The following is a 23673-nucleotide window of genomic DNA, read 5'->3' as shown; positions in this document are numbered from 1 at the left end:
GAAAGCCACCTTGGCTCATTACTGTCAATCTCAAGTAGGTACAGTTTGCCTGCCCTGGTGACCTAAGTTCTTAAACATCCATTCACACTCTTAAGACACCATTGCACATTGGCTCCTTGAGACGGACCAGTGGAAGGCAGTGGTCTTGCATGGGACTCAGATGATCTGGGCAAAGACCAAGTTCTTTATGTAGTTACTTAACAAGAGCGCCTGGTTCACTGCTGAGAGCTGGTATCTCTGTGAGTTTTGGAGTGGGTGTGCATGTGTTCGGTAAGGATGAGAACCCCCGCTCAGTCACTAGTGTGGGGGGCAGTTCTCCTATTCTGATGTTTGAGCATTTCCCCATTTGCAGAGTGTGCACCAGATCTGGGGTATTATGGTGACAGTTGGGTGGAACCAGTCAGTGCTGGTAGCAGATAAATCAGATGTGATTTCTCTCAGGAGGGTGCTTGCTTGATTGCCCTGTGTTCAGGCCAATTTCTTGGTGGTTTATGCTATAAAATTAGACAATAGCCTAGAATCCCTGGATGAGCATGGTGACTAGCCTATGATGCTCATTCTAACTTTTTTTCTTTATGATAATACCTAGCAGAACTCAGTTCTGATGCAGTGAAGTTCAGGGATTTCTAGGGGTCATTAGGGCTCAACTAGAGTAAACCGTGAATATCTTTTTTTTTTCTGGCAGCCAAAAGAAGCTTGCAATCCAACACAAATATTCTTGTTTCCCTAGACTTGGCTATTGAAACTCTCCTGTTTTGGAGAAATTAGAAATGATTTCGTAGGGTGAAATGTTATATATCAAAAATAATTTTCAGGTGCCGTTTGGGTTTTTAGTGATTAAAACTAGTACTGAGTTAGATGGGATGAACATTAGTTTAATGATTGATTTCATGAAGCAGCTTCCCATTTTGTGATCTTATATCTATGCTGCTTGTTGGTTTTTGTATTTTAGCTGGTGGAAGATCTAAACTCAATCCAGGATTTTCTTAAAAGCTCGAAGTTGAGGATTATCCATGATTTCTAAGCAGTGCACTGTTATCAACCAGAGCACAGGCAAGGCCTTTCCCAGGCACTACTGGCAGCATTAGTGGGAAGAGGCAGGGTGACGCCAGTCTAGGGCAAGGCTTCTGAGGTTGGGATTTTGAAGTAGTGAAAACCTCTGTTCCATGAGAATTGAGGACTGATTTGATTGTAGTGCTGGGAGAAACAAGTGCCAGGCGGATGATGAATATGGTGCTCTCGTAGACCAGCACTAATTGGAAAAAAACAGCTGGTGAGTTCCCAGCATTCCTGGCCCCTGTGTGCACCTCTGTGGGGACAGTGGTGGGAAAGGAGCAAGTCTCTGCCTGCCCAGAGCCTTCAAGGTAGAGAGGAGGAGCCTGAAGCCTCTTTAAGAGCCAAACATTGACAGAAGCCACCTCCCAAGTCATGGAGCCTTTTCTTTGAGAGTCGAGGTCTCTCCCTGCTGGCGTGTCAAGTGGGATGGCCTCAAAGAACTTATGTGGGTTCTCCAGTTCCCTTCCCCTGAGAGAAGGAGTGGACTGGGGTTAGGTCCTATTCTAGTGTCCCTTAGAAATGACTTTGGTGGCTGCTGGCCTTTACCTGAGGCCACTTTGGCTGATTGTCTTTGGTTTAGGTGGAGGCTGTAAGAAGGTGAATGTTTATATAAATCTTCATTTTGGAACTCAGCTGATGGGCAAGAATTAAACAGACAAACAAAACCCTCTGAGTAGAGTTTGTATCTTGACTTAGGAGCTGATTCCCAGAGAGCTGTACGGGGCCTTTGCATTTATATTCTAGCTCTTTCTTCCAAGTGTCCCTCACCTCTGCTCAATCCAGGAGGCTGAGGAGTAGCTGCTGAAGAAACTGTGGACCGGGAGCAACCATTGAGGACTACATAGCAAAGGAGAGATGGAGGAAGCATCTAGAAAAGTGTGCAGGAAACCTGCAGAGCAGACCTGTGTACTTTTGCTGGTTCTTGGCATATAGCATTAGCGTAGTAATAGCCACAGTGATGATCCTGAGTCATCAAAGGTAATGCTTCTCAGTTCATTTTCTTTAAGAAGTCGAGGAAGTGAGGGGCTCATTTAAAAAAAAAATTGCTTTCATAAAAGTTAAAAAAAGATCTGCTTAGAAATGAAACTTCTAACTACTTTCTAGAAAGGTTGGCTTTTAGGAATGACTTCTGTCAATATTTCTTGTTCTGCCGTGATTGCCTGTGAACAGCAATGAGCTTTCCCAAGCCCTTTGTGAAATCAGCCTCTGCCATTGAGAATGGAATAGGTTTCTTCCCAAGACTGCTGTATTATAAAAGTGACCAGAGCTTAAGCTTATCTTCATGCTGGTTTCTCAGCACTTTTTGCCATCATAGCTCATTTAGTTGTCTTAGGTCTCAAGACAAGACAGATGTTTCTATGGTTATGGACATGGAGGTGCAGGAGGGCATGTGACGACAGGCTTAGGGGGTCATGTGTCTTGCAAGTGACCGACCTGGTTTGTGAAGCAAAAGGTTCTGATTCCTAGGCCAGTGTTCTTGGCATTCTGTCCCGATGCTTTGTCTCCTGTCCCAGCCCCCACTGACTGGTCAGAGAGCCAAGAGTAGGTGTTTTTTCTACCAACAGCTCTGTGTTCCTCTATCAGCTGCAGTGTTTTGTTTGTTAGTTTGTTTTGTTTTGTTTTGTTTTGTTTTCCCTGTAGGATTTTAAGAACATTTCAAAAATACAAAAATAGAATAGGATCGAAGGGTAGCAGAATATGCCACCCCAGAAGATGCCTCTTTGGCACAAGGATTATTTCAAGCTGCTTAAACAGCAGGCACAAGAGAAGCTCTGAAAATAGAACACATTTACATTTATAAAAAAAAACTCCATTTGTAAGTGTCTCCCTCTGCAACTAAGAGAAGGATGGCTTTAAATTACTAGAGAATGTTATCAATAAAGAAGTCTTTTTTAAAAATTAATTAATTAATTATCTTATGGTGACATTGGTCAACGAAATCCAATAAGTTTCAGCTGTACACTTTAATAGTAAGGCATATATATATTTACACTGTGTGTTCACCTCTCATAGTTAGATTTATTTCTGTCACCACATATTTGGCCCCCTTTACCCTGTCTACCTCCCCCCACCCCCACCCCCTACCCACTGGTAACCACTAATCTGTAGTCCATGTCCATGAATCTTTGCTTGTTTGTCCTGTTCATTTGTTGCTTTTAGGTTTATATTCCACATATAAGTGATATCATGTGGTTTTCAACTTTTTCTGTCTGGCTTATTTCGCTTAGCATGATTATCGCAAGGTCCATCCATGTCGTCGCAAATGGCAGTATTTCATTTCTTCCATTGTATATATGTACCACAGCTTCTTTATCCAATCATCATAAGACACTTTAGTTGCTTCCATGTCCTGGCTACTGTGAATAATGCTGCTATGAACATCGGTGTGCAAATATCTTTTTGGATATGGGTTTTCAAGTCTTTGGAGTAAATACCCAGTAGAGGGATTGCTGGATCATATGGTAGATCAATTCTTAGTTTTTTGAGGAGCCTCCATACTGTTTCCATATTGGTTGTCCCAATTTGTAGTCCAACCAGCAGTGTATGAAGGTTCCTTTTTCTCCACATCCTCTCCAACATTTGTTATTACTTGTCCTGTTGATTATAGCTATTCTAACAGGTGTGAGGTGGTATATCATTAAGTCTTTAAGAAGACTTAAATCTGTACAACAAACCCTACCCTTGTTTACCCTGCTTTTCCTATCAGCCCCTCATAACTGCCCCCTCATTCTTTCTTTTGTCTTTAGTTGAAGATAGTATTTAAGGTGGTGGCTTGGGCCATCTCAGAGAGTTACTCGATTTTTCTGAGCATCTCCCATGTATACAGGAAGTATACATCTTAATAAAGTTCCATTTGTTTTTCTCTTATTATTTTGTTTTTTATTGCAGGGGGTCTCAGCTAAGAGCTCAGAAGGGTACTGGGAAAATTCCATATAGGAAAGTAAGCCCCTATGTAACACCAAGCCAGCTTCAGTAGTTATCAATTTGTGATGTTGTGATTCATCTGAAACCCTAGTCTCACTTCCCAAGAAAATTTTGAAGTAGTTCCTAGACAATATATCTTTTTATCTATAAATATTTATATTTATATTATCTATAAATATTTCAGTATGCATCTTTAAAAGAGGTGGAATCTTTCATATAATTCTTATACCATTATTGTGCATAAACATTAACACTGATACTTTAATATCATTAATATCTACCCAGTGCTCACATTTGGCTTTTTTCTCCTTGTAATTTGAAGCAGTATCCAAATAAGGTGCATCTGGTTGATGTAGGTTGTATAGGTTCCCTTTCTCTTTCTCCACTTTCTCTCTCTCTTCCCCTTCCTGCGCACGCGCTCTCTCTCTCTCTCTCTCTCTCTCTCTCTCTCTCTCTCTCTCTCTCCATCCATCCATCTATCAATCAATCATCTATTTATCTATCTGTCTTATTTGGAGAAACCAGATCATTTATCCCACAGTCTGAATTTGGATGATTGCTGCCCTCCACCCCATGTTCTCTGGCACTGTAAGTTGGTGGTTAGGTCTAGAAGCTTGTTCTCAGTATTTTTCCGACTCTTTGGCAGGATTACTCAATAGCTAGAGTAGTGTTACTTCCCTTATGAGGTACATAACATATGGTCGTCTGTATTTGTATATGATGTTAGACAATATTCACGGTCATTGCTCAAGACCCATTCATTCATTAGGGGGTTGCAAACTGGTGATATTATAATTCTTCTCTTCTTCATTTATTAGCCGAAATACTTCATGAAGAGAAATTTGTCATAATCAATTCTTTGGTTACCCTGAGCTCCAGTATGTATAGGAAGGGCAGAGGAAATTCTTAATTTTTAAACAAATTTTCAAAATAATAAATTGTTTTCCAGCATTCTCCTCTGGGGCTAATGAGTTTTTTTTTCATCATTTATTTTATGAGTGTCATGTATTTCAAGATTTCTTATGTGCTTCAGTCCATTACAGTTATTATTCTTATGCCAAACTTTGGCCATCTTTAGCCAGTGGGAATCTGTTCAGGTTGGGTCCTAACAGATTCCCACTGGCTAAAGGGTCTTTTGCATATACTCTGATAGTCTTTGCTAGTTTCCTTGCTTTCTGGAGTAACAAGATGTTTTTGGGATCATCTTCTACAGTTTTTGCCCCAGCCCTGGAATCAGCCATTTCTCCAACTAACTCTGGTTTCTTTTAGTGGGAAATGGTGTTTATTTTTTATTTTATTTTATTATTTTATTTTATTTTAAACACCTACAACACCTGATATTCCTAGGTGGTCCTCCTCCATCCAAGTACTAACTGACCCTGCTTAGCTTTCGAGATCAGACACGATTGGGCACGTTCATGGTGGCATGGCCGTAGACTGGGAAATGGTGTTTAGAGACTATAGTCTAGGCACTAGAGGTACTCACTGCTGGTGAGTTGATCACTGTTTCTCAACTTTTTGATTAGATCAAGCTAGAATACATTTTTTAAAAGGTAAACATATCATGAGTGTATATGGGTATTTACATTTCAAATCATATTCAGTACATTAGTGTTTTTACTGAATCTCATTACTCTTACACCTTTATCTGTTATGTATGTCTGTATCTCTTTTCTCCCATGCCTAATCCCAGTTCTCAATGAAAACATAATTACTTATTTGTTTTACCTCATAGTATCAACACTATCACCCATAATATCACTAACAAAAAAAATTTAAGATTTTTTTGCAGTTCATATTGATTTTAGGGTAGGTAGGTATATTGCACAGGGGATATATTTTCTAATTATTTGTTTAAAACCACTTTTAATTGTTCTTTTTTTGTATGGTTTGCATGAGTATATATTTAGGTACATCTGCTTCATTTTACTCTGAAATTTTAGGAATTACTTTTTAAAAATTTGTTTTGTAATTCTGTATAGTGTCCTTGGTTCCAAAGCCAAATCAACAGACGAGGCTGTTAAAGACTGTTGTCCTTGTTCCTTCTACTATTTCCTCTTTCTTTTTGGACGTAAATTTAAAAACAAATTATGATCTTTTTCTTTTTCTTTTTTAAATATATTTAATTTTTTCTACTGAGCAGAATGGAGAATGGATAGTTTTCCTCCTCCGAGCCTCAGTACTTCAGGTTCATAAGGGTTTTTCTTAGAAGCATGATATGTGGCATGTAACCCTGATTAAAACCCTTCAAAGTACTTGTAAGTCCTTCAAAGCAGGTCTGTGGACCTGCCAGGCTCAGATGCCGTGATGGAGAGGAGGATAGCAGGTACTCACATGGGGTTAGTTTCTGCTCTCCAAAATCTTTCAGGGTAAGGGATTTTCAAACTTTATTCTTAATCAATTGAACCTAAACCAATCTCTAGATGCTGGGCCTTGGGCATCAGTGTGTCCTTAATACCTCCCAAGTAATGCTAATGTGCAGTGAGGATGATGACCCCTGATTAAAAGAGGAGTTAAGGTATATCTAGAATCTTGATGGTTATTTCCCCAGACTCACTCACTACTTTTCTTCCTTATTGCTGGATCTTTCTCAGCTCTACCCTTGTCACCTTGTTGCAGAAAAGATCCAAAATTAGACCCGCGAGAAACCAAGCAGCACTCAGAGAATTGGAGAACTCAGTTTTATTATGCCAGTGATCCCAGAGGAGCTAGTGCTCTGAAGATCTGGGCCCTAGAGCTCAGTTGCAACATTCCTTATATAGACTCTTTTTGGCACAGGCTGACTGGTTAATTTGTCCTCAGACAGTTATAAAGTGGCGGGAGTTGCTATGGTTGCAGGTGGTTACATTGTGTTACAAAGGGTGGGAGTTGCTATGGGTTACCAGCAGTTACAAAGTGTTACAAAGAGGGGGGAGTTGCTAGGGAGTACAAACAGTTACATTTGTTGCTTAGACAGATCAAACAAAAGGGAAGGTGAGTCTTTAGTCAATTTTGAGTACAGCCCATGCAACAAGCATATTTACAGAAGCAGAACAGAGAGCTGATTAGCCTTTTGAATGAAAATTCTTCTTCAACCTATTCCTGCATTTCTAAAAATTAACCATCTACACATTTTCCCCATGAGCTCTCTCTTTTATGCTTATATGTTTTACTCAAGCATTTCTTTTTTGTTGTCCGATAGCTTGTTTCTATTTCCTATATTTTCTTTTTTTTCCCTCATAGTCAGGAGTGGTAGAGTTGGACAAGAAACATTTCAAGTATATGGGGAAACATGGTGGAGAAACTGCCCACTGGGGAGGTTTTAGCATCCAGTCATGTAATAAGTTACCCTGAGAAGAAAGGGGTGGGGCCCACATGTCAGTTGCTATAAGGAGGCTGAATGCCAATATTCCGTTAAGAAATATCTGCCCTAAAGACACTCAGCTCAGCTATAAGAAGAGATGAAATACTGCCATTTGCAACAACATGGTTGGACCTTGAAATAACATACTAAGCGAAATGGGCCAGACAGAAAAGGTTGAAAGTCACATGATATCACATATGTGGGGTATAAACCTAAAAGCAACAAATGAACAGGACAAACAGAGACTCATGGACATGGACAATGGACTAGTGGTTACCAGACGGAGAGGGGAGGGAGGGGGAAAATAAAAAAAATAAATAAAATGTTAAAAATTATGTATATATAGTAAGAAAAAATATAAATAAACTGGCATTTAAAAAAAAAACGAGACTCAGACTCTGGTGGAACTTTGAACCATGGGGCATTGTGGTATCATATTGGGCTCTTTTAAAAATCCCTTATTTCTCAGTTAACAAGAATTCTTGTGAAGGAATAAGGACTGTATTCTCAGTTGGTTTGTGGGAAGAATCTTCACCAGGTCGTAGATTGATATCAAAGATGAAGTGTTTGCATAACTTTTGACCTTGTTCCTACTATCCAGAACTTTTAATTTTTTTTGTAGTTTTATTGAGAAATAATTGACACATATCACTGTATAAGGTTAAAGTGGATGGCATGAAGGTTTGATTTTACATATATTGTAAAGCGATTGCCACATTAGGTTCAGTGAACATCCATCTTATACATATAAAAAAAATAAAAGAAAAAAAAATTTCTCCAGTGATGAGAACTCTTAGGATTTACTCTTTCAATAACTTTCCTATATATCATACAGCAATGTTAGTGATAGTCATCCAGAAGATTTTAATTTGGTCAATTTCAAGTTTGATTATGCATTTTTTCTCAATTGTTACACTTTTTACTAGTTGAGAGTTAAGATCAAGAATAGACAGATGAATGGGAAGGTATGGGCCATGAACTGGCATTACATTCGAGCCAATTTGCTTGACTCTACTATTAAATACTGTCTGCAGAAAAGTCCAGAGCTTAGGCGGTACTGACCTACCTTCATTTTGTGCTAGATTTGTTGCATCTATTAGTATTCTTTCTGATGGGTGACATCACTCTTACATTCTCCTGTAATTATATACATGTTAGGCTCAAATGGATTGCTGAGTAACAGGCAATACTGACTGCCACAGACAATCATAAGTTTTAGGAAAGTTTGATATGGCAGGTATTACCTTTGAGCTGGTGTATAGTCCCAAGGTTGCATGCTGCTTCCCTGGGCTGCCCTTGGCCACACCTGGGATGGGACGGCCCATGTGTACAGTTTGACGTTCTTGCTTTTCTGCGTAAGCCTCCAGCTTTTCATCTCAGTAAACTCTTATTAAAGTCTGTTTTACTACTCTTTCGTAAACGCTTAGTGCTCGTTGGGGTGAATGATTGGGCATGCTGGAAATGTAACAATGAGCCTTTGTGATTATCTTACTCATAATTCTTCAACTAAACAATTTTTCCTTACCTCTATATAGTAGATGAAAACTTCTGTGATCTCTTGGAAGATGAGGCAGTTGGTGAAGCCTGTGAACGTGTGTGTGCACGTACATACAGTGGGACAGGAGTATCACTGGGGTTTAATGTCACACCCATTTGAGGGACGGGAACATCTTGCCATAAATATCCTGATAGGGCACTAGTTGGTTGAGAAGAAAATGCACGTTAGTTTTGTTTCATGTTTCGTTTTCTGGATTCTCCCTCCCTTTTGTGCATGAGTTCCTTACTTCGGACAGATGGGAAAGAGCTATCAAAAGCAAACCTGTCAAACCTGTCAGTTGTTTGCCATATCTGTATTAATAAGGAGAGATTCTTTAAAAGGAAATGCTTGTTTCAAAGTTGAGTTCTTGAAAGATTTCCAGACTTTTGGCATTTGTCTTTTGAGAAGTTCGTGGAAAAAATGATGTTGAGGGCCTACGTATTTGCTTTTGGTGACGTGCATTTTTCATTGAGTGTTTTTTTTTTTTTTTTTGATGGAAGAAGGGTTACCTTCCAAGGGAGGAAGTAATTTATGGGGTGGAATGTCCGTTTGTCAGGGAGGGGCAAGTTTTGCTGTTTCTTTGCTTTTAATCTTGGGGAAGAAAAATGCTTTTCCTAAATCTTACTTAGAAGATAAGCCCAAGGACTCCCATCTCATTGATGCAGGATTTCACTTTTTGCCTTGGGGAGTAGTCAGCACCTGCCCTGGATGTATGGCTGATTGGGAAGCACTGACAACATTATTTTATAGCTTGACTTTGCCTTGTTTAATTTTTGACTCCAAGGAGGCAGCACTTCTGGGCACATCCCAGCTTCTAGCGTGTAGAGACAAATTAAAGTAATACCCCCTGGGGCTGAAAGCCTGGGAACCTCCCAATCCTGGTTTTTTAATACTTTAATAATTCCTTTTTAATATCCCAACGGAAGCTGGACTCTGTTCTCTTGATCTACTGACATGTTGAATTTGGGTTGGGAAAGATTGTAAGGTTTTCCCTTCTGATCTGTGTTTGTGCCAGTATCTCAGTATGTAAAGGCTCTTAAAGCAGAAGGAGGTGGCAAGAGTGTGCCTTCCATAGATGAGCCACTCTTAACTTTGTTTTGGGCTGGGATGTTGAGAGTACAGAGGAAACAGGCTGTCCATATGTAAGCAAATTCCTTACTGTTTTGCTACTTTTTTCCTTACTCATCTTAGGCCAAGATTTAATTGCTATTTTGCCAAATGCATTCTAAAGCACTGGTTGTAATATTTATCAAGCATCCACAGCGTACCAAACACAATGTACTAAAGCTTTCTTGTCTTTGAACTTATAATTTTGGCTTAAAGCTAGAACAACTATCTGCTTGTCATAAAGAAGAAAGTAGTCCTATTTTCCTTTTAGATTAGTGACAAATGTAGCAGTTGGTCATAATGCCTTTTTTATATGCTAATAATAAAAGTAAAGCTGTGTTAAGGAAAACCGGTGTGGCTTGTATTTCTAATTAAGGCTTTTTTCTCTCTTTTTAGGAAGCCCTCAGAGTAGTCCAGCCCATATTTTTGGGGAAAATTATTCGTTATTTTGAAAACTATGATCCCACCAATTCTGTGACTTTGCACGAAGCCTACGCCTATGTCACGGTGCTGTCTGTTTGCACGCTCATTTTGGCCACACTGCACCACTTGTACTTTTATCATGTCCAGTGTGCTGGGATGAGGTTAAGAGTAGCCATGTGCCATATGATTTATCGGAAGGTAAGTGTCTTTTGGTATGAAAGTGTGCACCTGAAGCATTAGAAGCATTTTTGGAAAGTTCTGTGTAACCTAAAAATTTTATAAATTGAACCATTTAAACCTTACCAGAGAAGCTCACTGTTTGCATCAGACTTATTTATTTATTTTTTTTAAGCAATTTTATCAATATATAATGAGTTTTCTATTGAGATTAAGTCAGGGCTGCTTTGATAAAATCTGGTCACATGTGGTTGTAAAATACTAAATTTATATTGAAATCTAATTAAGAAATAAGTATCAAAAATAACTATTAAATTGATTTAGGCATGAAAATTTTTCAGTGTTATGCCTCAATCTCATAGTTATATTTATGGAACTTCTGTTATTGTTCATTAAAAGCTTTTTTTATTTCAAATTTGTATTTAAAAGTGACCGTCAGTGAGATTGGGTCTATAAATTTAAATCTAGGAGAAAAGATTGATTGTATTAGAGAAAGGGAATGATAATATTTTTTAAATGAACCATTTATTTATGTTCGATATAATTTTGTTAAGTAAAGGAAAATATAAATGGAAGCCAGATACAGACACACTCACAATATTCTATAGCTATGGTTACTTTAAATAATATTCAAGAAAAAATTCGACGTTTGGGATAAAACTTTAAATTTTACATTTCAGTAATTTTGGAGAGAACTTATGGTTTCATCTATTTTATGTTGCTTTTCATTCAAGTTATTATACAGTATTTTTTCATTAGTATGTGTGATAACAATTTTAAGAAGACTGATTTGATGTGTTCACTGTTTTTGTATTGAGAAATGCCATAAATGTATCCCATAGTTTTACCCTGATCTTAACTACTGTAAAAGGAGTAGGATTTCAGGTGTCTTTACAAAGAAGTTGCCAATATATACCAGGGGTCAGGAGCTGAAGAGCTTTTTAGAAACTTGATCCTATATATATCTCTTTGCCCAGGGCTGTTTGCTTTAAAAATACAAAAATTTATTTAACCGTATTATATACTTGAAATTTGCTGAGAGTAAATCTTAACCGTTCCCACCACACACATACACATACACAAACATACACTATAGTAATCGGTTCCCAATATATATGTATATCAAACATCATGTCGTGTACCTTAAATATATACAATTTTTATTTAAAAAATCCTCATTGGAGATAAAATTCAGCAATTTAAGTATTGCTTCTTTTACCTAGTTGCTACTTATCTAGAGCTTGTTTCTTGAGAATACTTTTTTTTCCCCCCTGCAAAATGTAAGGTGTCTTCCGCACATCTTTCTTTGAGCAGAGTCTTACTCATCTTGGGCTTGTGTGAGTTCTGGAGGCCTGGCATCTCATTGCCTGTGGCGGGGCTGCTGCAGGCAAGCTGATTTCTTCTTCTGTGAGGTGGAAATGCTAGCGATGCCTCTGCTCTCGGTCAGGGGGCCTTCATTGTTGTTGTCATCTTCATCACCTTTGTTCTCTTGCACTCCCTTCTGCTATTTAGGAGAATACTCAGATTTCTCTATAAATTAGCTAGATTTGTATTTCCAGATCATATTTAGCTCCCATAAATAAATAGGAAATTGCACAAGCACTCCACTCTGAAAGCCTAGAACACTGAAGTCAGGTTCGAGGTGAGGATTCGAATAAAGCTTTGTGAGGAGAGTTGTTGTCCACCTGTTTTTCTTCCTCTTCTCGCTGACACGTTGGAACTTTGCCTTTGGGAAATGTGATCTGACTTGGCTCATGTAAACACCTCCCCAAGGTATTAATTTGCTGGCTTGATTACCCAAAAAGAATTGACCCTTTACGAAGTCAAGAATTGCTTGGGTTAAACCATAGGTGTAACCTGAACTTCTAGAAATATGGGAAAGACAGATTTCCTCATGCCTTGTCTCCAGAATCCTGCCAAGGTAAAGAAATAAGATACTTCATCACAGGTGGGCTGGTTTCTTAGAGAAAAGCTGGGGCTGCAGTGTGGCTCTGAATGTCCCCTTGTGAACATGTGCAGTTTATGCTCAGGCCCCACCTTCTAATCTCCCATGCTGGGAGGAAATCACGTTGGGTGTTATAAATGGATTGGCTGCTAAGCTCATAGTCGTAGTTTAGAATATTAAATGACCTTGTGGGATGTATCATATATAAAAATGACTTGCCACTTGTTTACCTTTGCACAGCTTCAGTAAAATTGCTTTTGGCTTTTGATCATTTTTTTTATTGTAGTAAAATAGCATAACATAAAATTTACCATTTTAACTCTTTTTAAGTATACCATTCAGTGGCATTGAGGACATTCGCATTGTTATGCAGCCATCACCATTATGCACATCCAGAACTTTTTCATCTTCCCAAGCTGAAACTCTGTACCCATTAAACACTGACTCCCAGATCCCCTCTCCCCACAGGCATCACTATTCTGCTTCCTGTCTTTATGAATTTACCTACTCTGGGTACCTCATATAAGTGGAATCACACATTATTTATCATTTTGTATCTGGCTGATGTCATATATATAGCATAATGTCTTCAAGGTTCTTCCATGTTGTAATGTGTGTTAGAATTTAACTCCTTTAAAGGAGGCTGAATGATATATCGTGTATTATTTATCCATTCTGCCTTTTGGCTATTGCAAATGATGCCTCTATGAACACGAACGTACAAATATCTCTTTGAGTCCATGCTTTCCGTTCTTTTGGGTAAACTACCAGAAGAGGGATTGCTGGACTATATGGCCTTTTTATGTTTAATTTTTTGAGGAATTACCATATTGTCTTCCACAGCGGCTATATCATTTTGCATTCTTGCTAGAGCATTGATTTTTCTGTTTAACGTGAGGACTAAATGAAGAGAAGTTTATGAAGTATGACATTTCGTTTGAATCATTGGTTTCAGTTGGTGGTCTGTTCAGGTTCCTCAAATATTTAGGGCATTTTTCAGAACATTTTACCAAATAAAGAGATTGTGCAACACAAGCTGTGTTTTGTAACATCAACAGACTAAGAATACAAGTTCTTAAAAAGTAGTGTTTTGAACATTATACTTGCTCATTTTAAAAAGTCACCAGCAATCACTGGTCATATTTCCAGCATAGGGTGCTCTCACCTCTTTAGTGGGACAAGTGGCTTACTTTGTCTTTGTTCTTGGCTGGGACCCAGAAAAAGGAGGACATGTCCAACTTCAAATTTCAAGGGGCTACTTTGCCAGTTTAGAGCATAGGAGGTAGGGCCAGGCTGGTAGAAGATGGTAGCTTCAGGAAAGGTGAGCCTGGATTGAAGGCTGCTGACAATCTCCAGCCTTGTCAGTAGTGGGAATGAATGTCCCTTCTGGCAGCCCTGACCTTGGCTTTTGGCCTGGGTGGAAGTGAGCCTGAATGTAAAAAACTCTAGACCGAGGGAAGGCAGGATGACAATTTCAGTAATAAGGATGGTCTTGTCATAATGTCCCAGAGGTTTTTTTGATTTTTTTTTTTTTTTTTTGGCATGGAAAATGAATATAGCATGGAGATTTTTTCCTTAAGATCTTTAGCCTAATTGGCTCTTAGATTTCCTGACTTTGTGTCCAGTGTGAAGATGGTTCCTGTATTGGAGCCTGATGATGGGTTAGCTTGCTCTAAATGCCAGATAAAGCCAGAGCAATTAGTCATTGAGCCCTTGGATGCTGTTCTCTGCTACTTGTTTCCTGGTGCAGATTTCCTTACAGAATTGGATCAGTTTGACTGGACTTCTTATTTTGGATAAAATCTTGTCATAACTCTCTTTAGAGTTACCTAAAGGATAGTTTGTAGGAGAGAATTTGTCCTTCTTTAATTCAACTTCTAAGATGAGTTGATTCCCTGTAAACATCTTTGTTTTCCTTTATTCTTTATTGTAGGTCTGTCTTATAAGAATGTATGTACAGTCAATCATTTATTTGTAACCCCCAAATCAATAATCGAGGCTCTTTTATGGTCATTTGTGGGTGTGCACATAGTGGCTGAAATTTTGAGTCACCTCACATGCATATTCCCAGCTGGTGTTGAACAAGATGACGCTCCGCCTTCGTGTTTCAGCTCTCATACTGTAAAAAAGTATCCCTTTCACAGATTATTTCGTGCCTGTTTTCTGCATTTTTGTGCTTTTTGTTGATGATTTTCTGTTTAGGATGGCCTCCCACAGAGTGCTGAAATGTTTGTCCACAGTTCTTAAGCACAAGAAGACTGTAATGTGTCTTATGGAGAAAATACCTGTGTTAGATAAGTTTGGTTCCGGTATAAGTTATCGTGCTTTTGGCGGTGAGTATAGTGTTAATCGACGATAGATATTAAGTAAGTTGCCTTTAAACAGAAGCAGGGTTATGTATGTGTTGATCAGTTGATGAATACTGGCAGCAGCCTAACCCTGTATTTTCCCTAGGAGCAATTATTCACTAATTCATGCTCACAGTGACTTTATAAAACATAACTATCACGAATAACGAGAATTGACGACTGATAGTTATGCAGTACATCTCAAGGGGATGACTTCTGTAGATCAATATTCTGTTTAGAGAAATATTTTTACTTAAGTATATTTTTAATTATGTAAGCGATATATAGATGGTCCCCAGCTTATAATGGTTCGACTTAACAATTTCTTGACTTTACGATGGCGTGAAAGTAATACAAATTCAATAGAAAACGTCTATTGAATTTTGATCTTTCCCTGGGCTAGCGATGTGCTGCACGGTACCTTTATGATGCTGGTCAGTGGCAGAGAGCCGCAGCTCCGTCAGCCAGGGGATGATGAGGGTGAACCACCGATGCTCTCCCGTGTGCTGTGTTGCCAGTGTTTTTAGGTATTGTCTTTGTGTTTTCTCATTCTGTTACATCTACAAAATGTACATCTGTGTCTCCTGCTTCTGTTGAGAAGAAGCAATTGCTCTTCAGATCGAATTCAAGATAATTGCCCAACTGTGGGCTAGTGTAAGTGTTCTGAGCATGTTTAAGGTAGGCGAGGCTGAGCTATGATGGTTAGTAGGTTAGGTGTATTAATTGCATTTTTAACTTAATGATATTTTCAACTTACCATGAGTTTATCAGGAGTAAGTCAAGAAGTATCTGTAGTTCTAATTTTAGAATTCTGTAATTTGGAGGAAAATGCATGTGCCCGCACCATTTAGATTTCATGTTTTTAGGTACTTTTCATCTTTCTGAGTGATGGATCTTCTCCTTTTCTTTAGTTCTTTCTCTTAAGACCCATCTTCTCTTGACCATTTTACTTTGCCTTTCCAGACACTTCTCCAGCTCAGTTACATTTTAAGATCACTGTTAGGACAGCAGGCATCCTTTATCACAGACTCTGAGAAGGAAGGAGAAGGAGCCCTTTCAGGATTCAGAGAGAGGCTGAGCTTTCTGACTTCTGAGTGATGTCTGCAGCTTTCTGCAGTAAGTGGAGCCATAGTTTAAAAAGTCTCTGCATGGAGTGTGCTGATTATTAGAAGGGAAGGGTTCACCTTCCTGAGGCCCCTCCACCTCCATCCCAGTCCTCCCTCTTCATCTCCTAGCATATGGGTTGCAAGTTTAACCCTTCTCAGTGGTGAATGACCCTTTAGAAATTGCAGGTGTAAACCTCAGGGATGGTAGCCACTCATTAGTCCCTAGTGTCTTAGAATGTGGGCTGGGAACATCAGATGTACCAAGTACTCAGGTGTTGGTCAGGGCCATGGGTATTTCATAGAAGACACTGTGAGTGGTCACATAAGGTAGGGATTATGAGCATGGACTCTGATAGCATTCAGACCTGAGTTCAAATTCAGTTTTGCCATTTGCTAAACTGTAAAGTCATAGAGAAATGAATTCACTGCTCAGGGCCTCAGTTTCCTGATCTTCAAAATGGGAATAAAGAATATTTCTTCATGGTGTTGTCGTGAGTACTGGATAAAATAATTTTTGTAAAGCACTTGGTACAGAAGACATTTATTAACTTAAGAAGGTTGGGGGATCACAAACATAACAAGGCTCTGTATTTGGACTGCTTTTGTATGATTCTTAGCTTCCTTCTTGCTAGCTATTTGCTTTGGGCAAGCTGCTGTAAGCTTAAATTTCCTCATTTGTAAGGAAGATAATAGTACCCAACTCTCGTGTTTGTGGTGAGGATTAAATGAGTCAGTCTTTGTAAAGCATTTAACATAGTGCCTGGTATTTAGCTAGTGTTGAAACAGTCTTATTATCTTTATTATTGGCGTTCAATCACAGAAGGCTCAAATACATATAATTAGACGAAATGGCAGCATGGGTGCTAAGTGGTACACAAGTGTACAGAGTTAATGGTTTAGGAAAGGATCCCACTAATTGAAGGTGTGTGTGTGTTGGGGGGGTGGGTAGGGGAGGAAGGGCATTCCATGCCTTGAACAGTGTTGAGATGGAAAAACAGAAAAGGTTTATTCAAAGAATCGTAGTAGCATAGTTGGCATAAAAATTTAGATGAGCACTAGGCGGTAAATCTAAGAAGGCATACTGGGACCACGTGATGGAGGACCTTGATCATGAGCTGAAGCCACTTGGGTTTATTTAGGTGGCAGAGGTGAGCCACTACACCTTTTCAAGTGAGGAAATAAATGATCAGAGTAGTGATTTAGAGAAATGCGTTGATGGCCCGCTGCATGTGGCTACACTTGAATTGATAAGGGCCCCACATGGAGATAAAAGCCATAGAGTTGGAAAGGAGAAGTCAGGAGAAGTCAGATCTGGGAGGTACAATCTGCATATCTTACTGGCCATTCATTCATTCATTCATTCACTTTTTTACCATTTGGTGAAGCATTTAGTTTTCATGAACTGTTCCTGACATCCAGCAAACAAGTTGTGGGTCACTGTAAAAGAATAACAATTGTCTTATTTATCTAAGACAAGTGAACCGATCTCACAAAACAATGTGCAGAAATAAATTAGCAGAATGAATTAGTATGTAGATCTTTTAATGCATTGTTATATTTATGAGAGAGAGAGAGAGGAAGAGTAGAAAGAAAGTAGCCCTTTCTATTAGAGGGGGAATTTCGAGGAGGAAAAATCATGGTTAGGAAATCATAGTTCTGATAGGAATCCGCAAAGCCAGCCAGTCTTGAAACTTGGGCAGTTTCTTAAGCATTTCCGTTTTGCTTACTATTATTGCCCAAAATTTGGAAGGAAGTAACCCCAAACCTCATCATTCTAAAGTGGCAAGTATCATTTTTGCAGATTCTTTTCCAGTCTTTGTTTAGCCACATAGGTTTGTACAGTTAAAATCTTATTATGTTCACAGTTTATATGCACTTTTGTCATTGAATTGACTTCTCTCTTACCCTTTCACTGATTGCAGTGGGGAGCTCTGTGTGGACAGTACAGGTTGTGGTAGTATGAGCTGTAAGGCATACCTGTTTAACCTCCTCACGTGACAGATCAAGGATGAGAGCATATGCTAGGCTGAGGGTCACCAAATTTTGTCATGTCATTATTGTGCTTATTAAAAACTTGGAACCTGAGTCTAATCTCAGACTTACTCCTTCAGAAAATCTAAGAAAGGGGTTGGAAATCTGTATATTTAAACTGTTCCCCAAGCATTCCTATCAGGCAAGTCGAGGAAACACTGAACCAGAGAACGGCGAAGGGACAGGGGCAGGGACAGGGACAGGGAAGGGTGAATGTGGGGCCTCCTTGGAAAGTGAAAGGGCAGCCTGAGCATCTGCATTTCCTTCCCTGGGATTTATGCCTAAATCATGACATATTTATGTATTTTTAAAATTCTAATTCATTTACTTAACATTTTTGTTTGTTTGTTTGTCTAAAATTGTTTTTATTTCCCGTTCATTCTTTTAAGAGATTTCTCTAAGTTTAGATTTTTTGGTGGTTATTTTCTTTCGGGTTTTCAAAGGTAATCATTTTGCTTTTTAAATATACACATTTAAAAATTTTTTAATTTTGTGGTGAAATACACGTGGTGTAAAATTGGCCATGTTTACCACTTTCGAATGGCATTAAGTGCATTCACATCATTGTGCAGCCATCACCAGCTTCCATCTCCAGAACTCTTTTCATTTTGTAAAACTGAGACTCTTTGCCCATTAAACTGTACTTCCCCATTCCCCGCTGCCAACCTTTATTCTACTTTCTGTCTCTGAATTTGCCTTTTCTAGGGACCTCGTATACGTGGAATTATACAGGATTTGTCCTTAGATGACTGGCTTATTTCACTTAGCATAATGTCCTCAAAGTTAATTTAATTTTTTGCATAGGTACAGGCCATACATTTACTCAGTATTCATTGAAAAAGTCACCAATCACCCTGACCCTCATGAACTTTCAGTTAGTTGGGGAGGAAAAGGATGGCATTTCAAAGAGGATTCTGCCCTTTCTGGCTCCCTGCTCTGAGCGAGTAGCTGTGTCTTGGTTATGTTTTCAAGTCCTCACCTCCTCCTTTCTCCTCCCTCTGGGACCTATTAGCTGACATTTTCTTTGTTTGGTATCTCTGTGTCCTAACAGCTGTTGGGACCCAGTTGCTTTTTGGTAAACTTCGCTTCTAAGAGTAGGAGAATGTGGGATTTAGAAAAATGGGATTTGGTAAAGAGTTGTGTGACAAGTCGCTTTGTGGGAGATAGTTTTCCTCAATGCTCTGTGTACTTTTTTCTTAATTCTTGTATACATTACTGATGATAGAAATTAAAGCATTGCTGCTTTCGATAAGTTTGGTTCTAAAATTATGTGTTATGAATGAATCTTTTAGATAGTATCTCCTTTTATCATTTTTTTCCTGCTACACAGATTATTTTCTGAAAGCTTTTAAGATGTTGTTTGTTGCACACCCAACCTCTTCAAGTTCAATACTTTGATAAATGTAAAACATTAGGAAAAAGAAAAATTGCATTCGTGAAATACTCTCATTTTGAGTAATTCTCAGTAAAATTGTGTACGGTGGGTGAGTTTGTAGAGGGCATATTACTTCCTTCTTGTACTCTTTGTCTGAAGAAAGGCATATTACAAGTAAAATGATTAGTAACTGTAGACAAAATAGTTCTCAGTATAGTTGCTATAAAAGACTTAGCATATGGCTTTTTGTATAAATTTTTGTGACTAAGCATTGCCATTTTTGAGATGATAGATTATAATAAACACATTGTTAAAATATTTTTTTATTTTAGGAACAAAACAAATACATGATAAAATTTTTAAAAATATTGATAGAAGTTCATTTTGGGGTGTGGGGGAGGGGCATACTTCATTTATTTTCTCATTAAATAATCTCTTACCTAACCCTAAAATGTGTATTTGTACTTGTGTGTATTCTCACTCTCCTTTCTCTCTTTCTCATGGGCTTTATTACTCTCACTATATTTTTCCTTCTTCTGGCTGCCTTGCCAGCTCACCTTTGCCACACACAGCTCTTCTGTGTTTTCGATTTCTCTGTTCCTGTCTCTCTTTTGGTAAACCAGTCAGATGGCGCTTCTCTTTCAAACAAACAGATGATGGAAGGGACTGGGCGTGAGGGGTCTTTCATTGTCTGGGGATGTGATCTCACTTTGAACATAGTGCCATCAAATTGCCTTACATTTTCTTTGCATCAGTATTAGTAAACTTTATTAATTAAATTGTAGTCATTTTTCTGAAACGATTTATATTGACTGTCTCCTCACTCATCGAGGTACCTATTTTCAGTTCAATAATTAGATTTTCTGAAATGTTCCCAAGGATCTGGGGGTACTTAAGGCCTCCCACAGTTGAGAGTGGTGTTTTACATGTAGCATGGTCACCAGCAAACCCTTGGGCTCTTCCTGTAGTCACCTAGGGGCTGTTGGGCCCTAGGGTTCCCAAGGCATTAGAAAAGCCAGCCTTAGGGACTCATGGCTCTTGGACGTGATGAGGTTAAGGAAACTCCTGAGGAATTCAAGTCCTGAATCTGATCTTAGAGCAAATCCAGTACCTTCTCCAACCCACTCAGGTGGTTCTTGGGGTCTGTGTTGTCCCATCGTGCTCAGAGGCTCACTTGTGAACTCTACGTATCTTTCTAGCTTCTTGACTCTAGAAGGTCATAGTAGTATAAGGGTAAAAGGGGGCCAGTGGAGTCGAAAGAAAGCTAATGATACCCCCAGGAGGTAAATGGCAAATCTGTCGAAGCTGGTATAGAGCTTTTTGAAGAGGTATGCTAGGTTGTGTGACAGCCATGGGAAATCAGGAAAAAAAGAAAAAAAAAAAAAGCAGTGGTGCTGTCAGATTATAGATAGCAGCAGGTGGTTGATTTTGTATGTACTTTTCCATTTCCTTGAATCTCTTCTCTACAGGACTGTAGAGAACTGTAGAGGACATCTAACTTTATGGAGTTGTCACCCATCATGTTCACGGAGATGCAGGATATTAGGCAGTCCCTTAGCACTCCCCTTAAACACAGATTAGTGGCTTTTGATTACACTATCGTGAAAATAGATGTAGCAGCATTGCTAGGCAACTCTGGACAGCAGTATTGGAAAAATACAGGCAATTTTCTGCTTCAGGTGAGCTAAACATACTCATTATAGTTGCTTTTTGCAGTAATGCCCATTGTACCTGGAAACCACATTATTTGGCAAATTCAGCTATGGGGTAGGGCCAGGAATCAGGAAGTAAGTCAAAAACGCAAAATAGGTGACATGAAAGCTTGGTTTTTTTGCTTGTTTTTGTACTGAAAGTCCTTTAGTTGTTTACTAAGAGCCTATTTACTATGACTTTTCTTAGAATATTGTGACGCAATATCCTAGTTTAGAAACACTGGTATGTGATGGTGAGATAGTCTGAGGAAAAGATAGTAGAAGGTCATGGTGAGATAGTCTTTTGAAGAGATAGCTTGACAGCAAGGGACAAAATGATTATTTAACGTATGTAAAATCCCAAAAGCACTGCCATTTGGGGCTCTCTGTGGGAGGAGTGTTCACACACACAGGATTTTTAACACTGGCTAGGAGTCTGCAGTATGGAGATGATGAGCCACAGTTTGTGTCTTTTTTTTTTTTTTAAGGGACTATTAGAGAAAGGTTTGAGGAGTGTTTCTATTAAAATGAAGATTGAGTTCTTAAAGGGATACTACATCTCACCAGTCTGGAAAACTCACTTCTGTGGAAAGGGCATTCTTTTTCCCCATTCCTTTGGTGGTGGTATTTGAGTCTGCACTTGGATTTTGCGTTTCACTTCTGATTAAAATAACAGAAAGGAGAAGCAGTTTATTTTCCAAATAAGTGACAAATATATTGCATTTATTTTTAAAATTCTACAAAATGAATGTTCTGACCTAGGTTGTAGAATTCTCTTATAACTCCAGACATATTTTCATGTCCACCCACAATCAGAACCAACCATAAGTGGATCCTGTGCTGATGGAGTTTTCATTCCATAGTTCAGTCTTATTCTTAATGGCCACCTAGATTCTAGTATAACCAATAATTAGATATTTAGATTGCTTTCCAGTTTTTAGTAATTTGATATTTAGATAATTTTCCAGTTTTTATATATTAACAAACAGCAGCGCAGTGAACATGATTAAAACTAAAACCTCAAAGACAGTTTTAATTCCTTAGAGTATATACATTTCAAGGCTTTTGATATGCCAGATTTCCTCCCAAAGAGTTAATTGTTTACATTTTCTCCAGTGAAATGAGATTGCCCACATTCTTGACAAGATTGGATGTTGTATTTTTTAAATCTCTGCTGATTTCACAATTGCATAGGTGAAAAATAATACTGCTTTATTTTAATTTACATGTCTTTGAGTAATAAGGAATTTGAGATTTGCAAATTTTCATTAGCAATTTGGGTTTTTCTTAGCGAATTTCCTGCATGTGGTCTTTGCTTATGATCCTCGCCCCACCTTTAATTGGTAAGCTTTTATAATTCTTATTGATATTGTCCCTCTGAACCTCCAGGCTTTGATTATTATATAATTCTCTTGATTTATTAAAGGTATTAACCCTGGGCCTGGTGTGTATTATACAAGTATTGATTCCAGTTTGTTTGTTTGCCTTTCATTTTTCTCATGGTGGAACTGTTCTGCTTTCACAAGGAAAACAAATTTAACTAAACAGAATCCATTTATAACACCTCAGCTTAAGGAAATGTAGAACCAAAACATTAACAGAAAGGTGATGCATTAATTTGCACATTGTTCATCTCTACATTGGATGCGAACTGTTTTTATAACATGTATACTTTATGAGAACCAAAATTTAATTTTCTGCATTAATGAGGAACAGTGGTAACTGCTTCAGTAAAAAAAAACAAAAAACAAAAAAATAGCTGAGTGCCTGTTCTCTGTCAGGCATCAAGTACTTTCAGCTTATTTTCTCACCTGCAAAATAGGAATAATACTTTGTAAGGTTGTTTCCTATTCAGTGTCCAGTGTCTGGCTTACACTAGGTACTCAATAAATGGTGGCTGTTTTTGTGATCATGATGACATAAATGAATATGCAAGGGTCTGTGTACTCAATGAATGGATAGTTCCTGAAGGCAAAAAAATCATATGATTGATTACATTAGGTGCTCTTCTCTCCATTGTTTCTGATAAGTCAGCTATCCATCGTATTGTTGTTCCTCTGTATGTAATGTGTCATTTTTCTTGGGCTGCTTTCAAGACTTGCTCTTGTTTTTTGATTTTCAGCAGTTTGACTGTGGTGTGCCTAGGCATAGGTCCCTTTGTTTTTATCCTTCTTGGGGTTTGCTAAGATTTTTAGGCATGTTAATTAGTATTTTCTACCAAACTTGGAAACATTTCAGCCTTTACTTCTTAAAAGTATTTTTTTCTTCCCTACATGTTGTCTTCTTCCAGATCTCCAATTACACATATGTTTCATTGCTTGATATTGTCCCTCTGAACCTCCAGGCTTTTTTTTTTTTTTTTAGTCTCTCTCTTTTTTTCTCCATCCTTCAGATTATAAATTATAGAAGAAAGGGTTAATGAATCTGAGAACAGATCAATGGAAATTTTCTGCTATTAAAGTTATCTAGTGAATTTTCCATATTGTACCTTTTAGTTCTAGAATTTCCATTTGGTTCTTTTTGATAGTGTCCATCTCTTCCTTGAAATTACCCATCCATTCACTTGTTGTAACCATATTTCCCTTTAACTCCTTGAACATATTTGCAAT

The 23673-nt window shown here is 38.3% G+C and overlaps 1 protein-coding gene across 1 annotated transcript in view; it reads left to right on the top strand.

Moving 5' to 3' along the window:
- Positions 1-23673, top strand: part of ABCC4 (ATP binding cassette subfamily C member 4) — a 230511-nt gene that overhangs the window by 41463 nt on the left and 165375 nt on the right. The window contains exon 4 of the mRNA XM_023528014.1: positions 10365-10589. Within this exon, the coding sequence (XP_023383782.1) occupies positions 10365-10589 (225 nt within the window). The remainder of the gene's footprint in view (positions 1-10364; positions 10590-23673) is intronic.

Source organism: Pteropus vampyrus, unplaced genomic scaffold, assembly GCF_000151845.1.
Source record: "Pteropus vampyrus isolate Shadow unplaced genomic scaffold, Pvam_2.0 Scaffold21, whole genome shotgun sequence".
NCBI lineage: Eukaryota > Metazoa > Chordata > Mammalia > Chiroptera > Pteropodidae > Pteropus > Pteropus vampyrus.
Note: the sequence above shows the minus strand (reverse complement) of the source record. Positions and strands in the feature narration are given on the sequence as shown.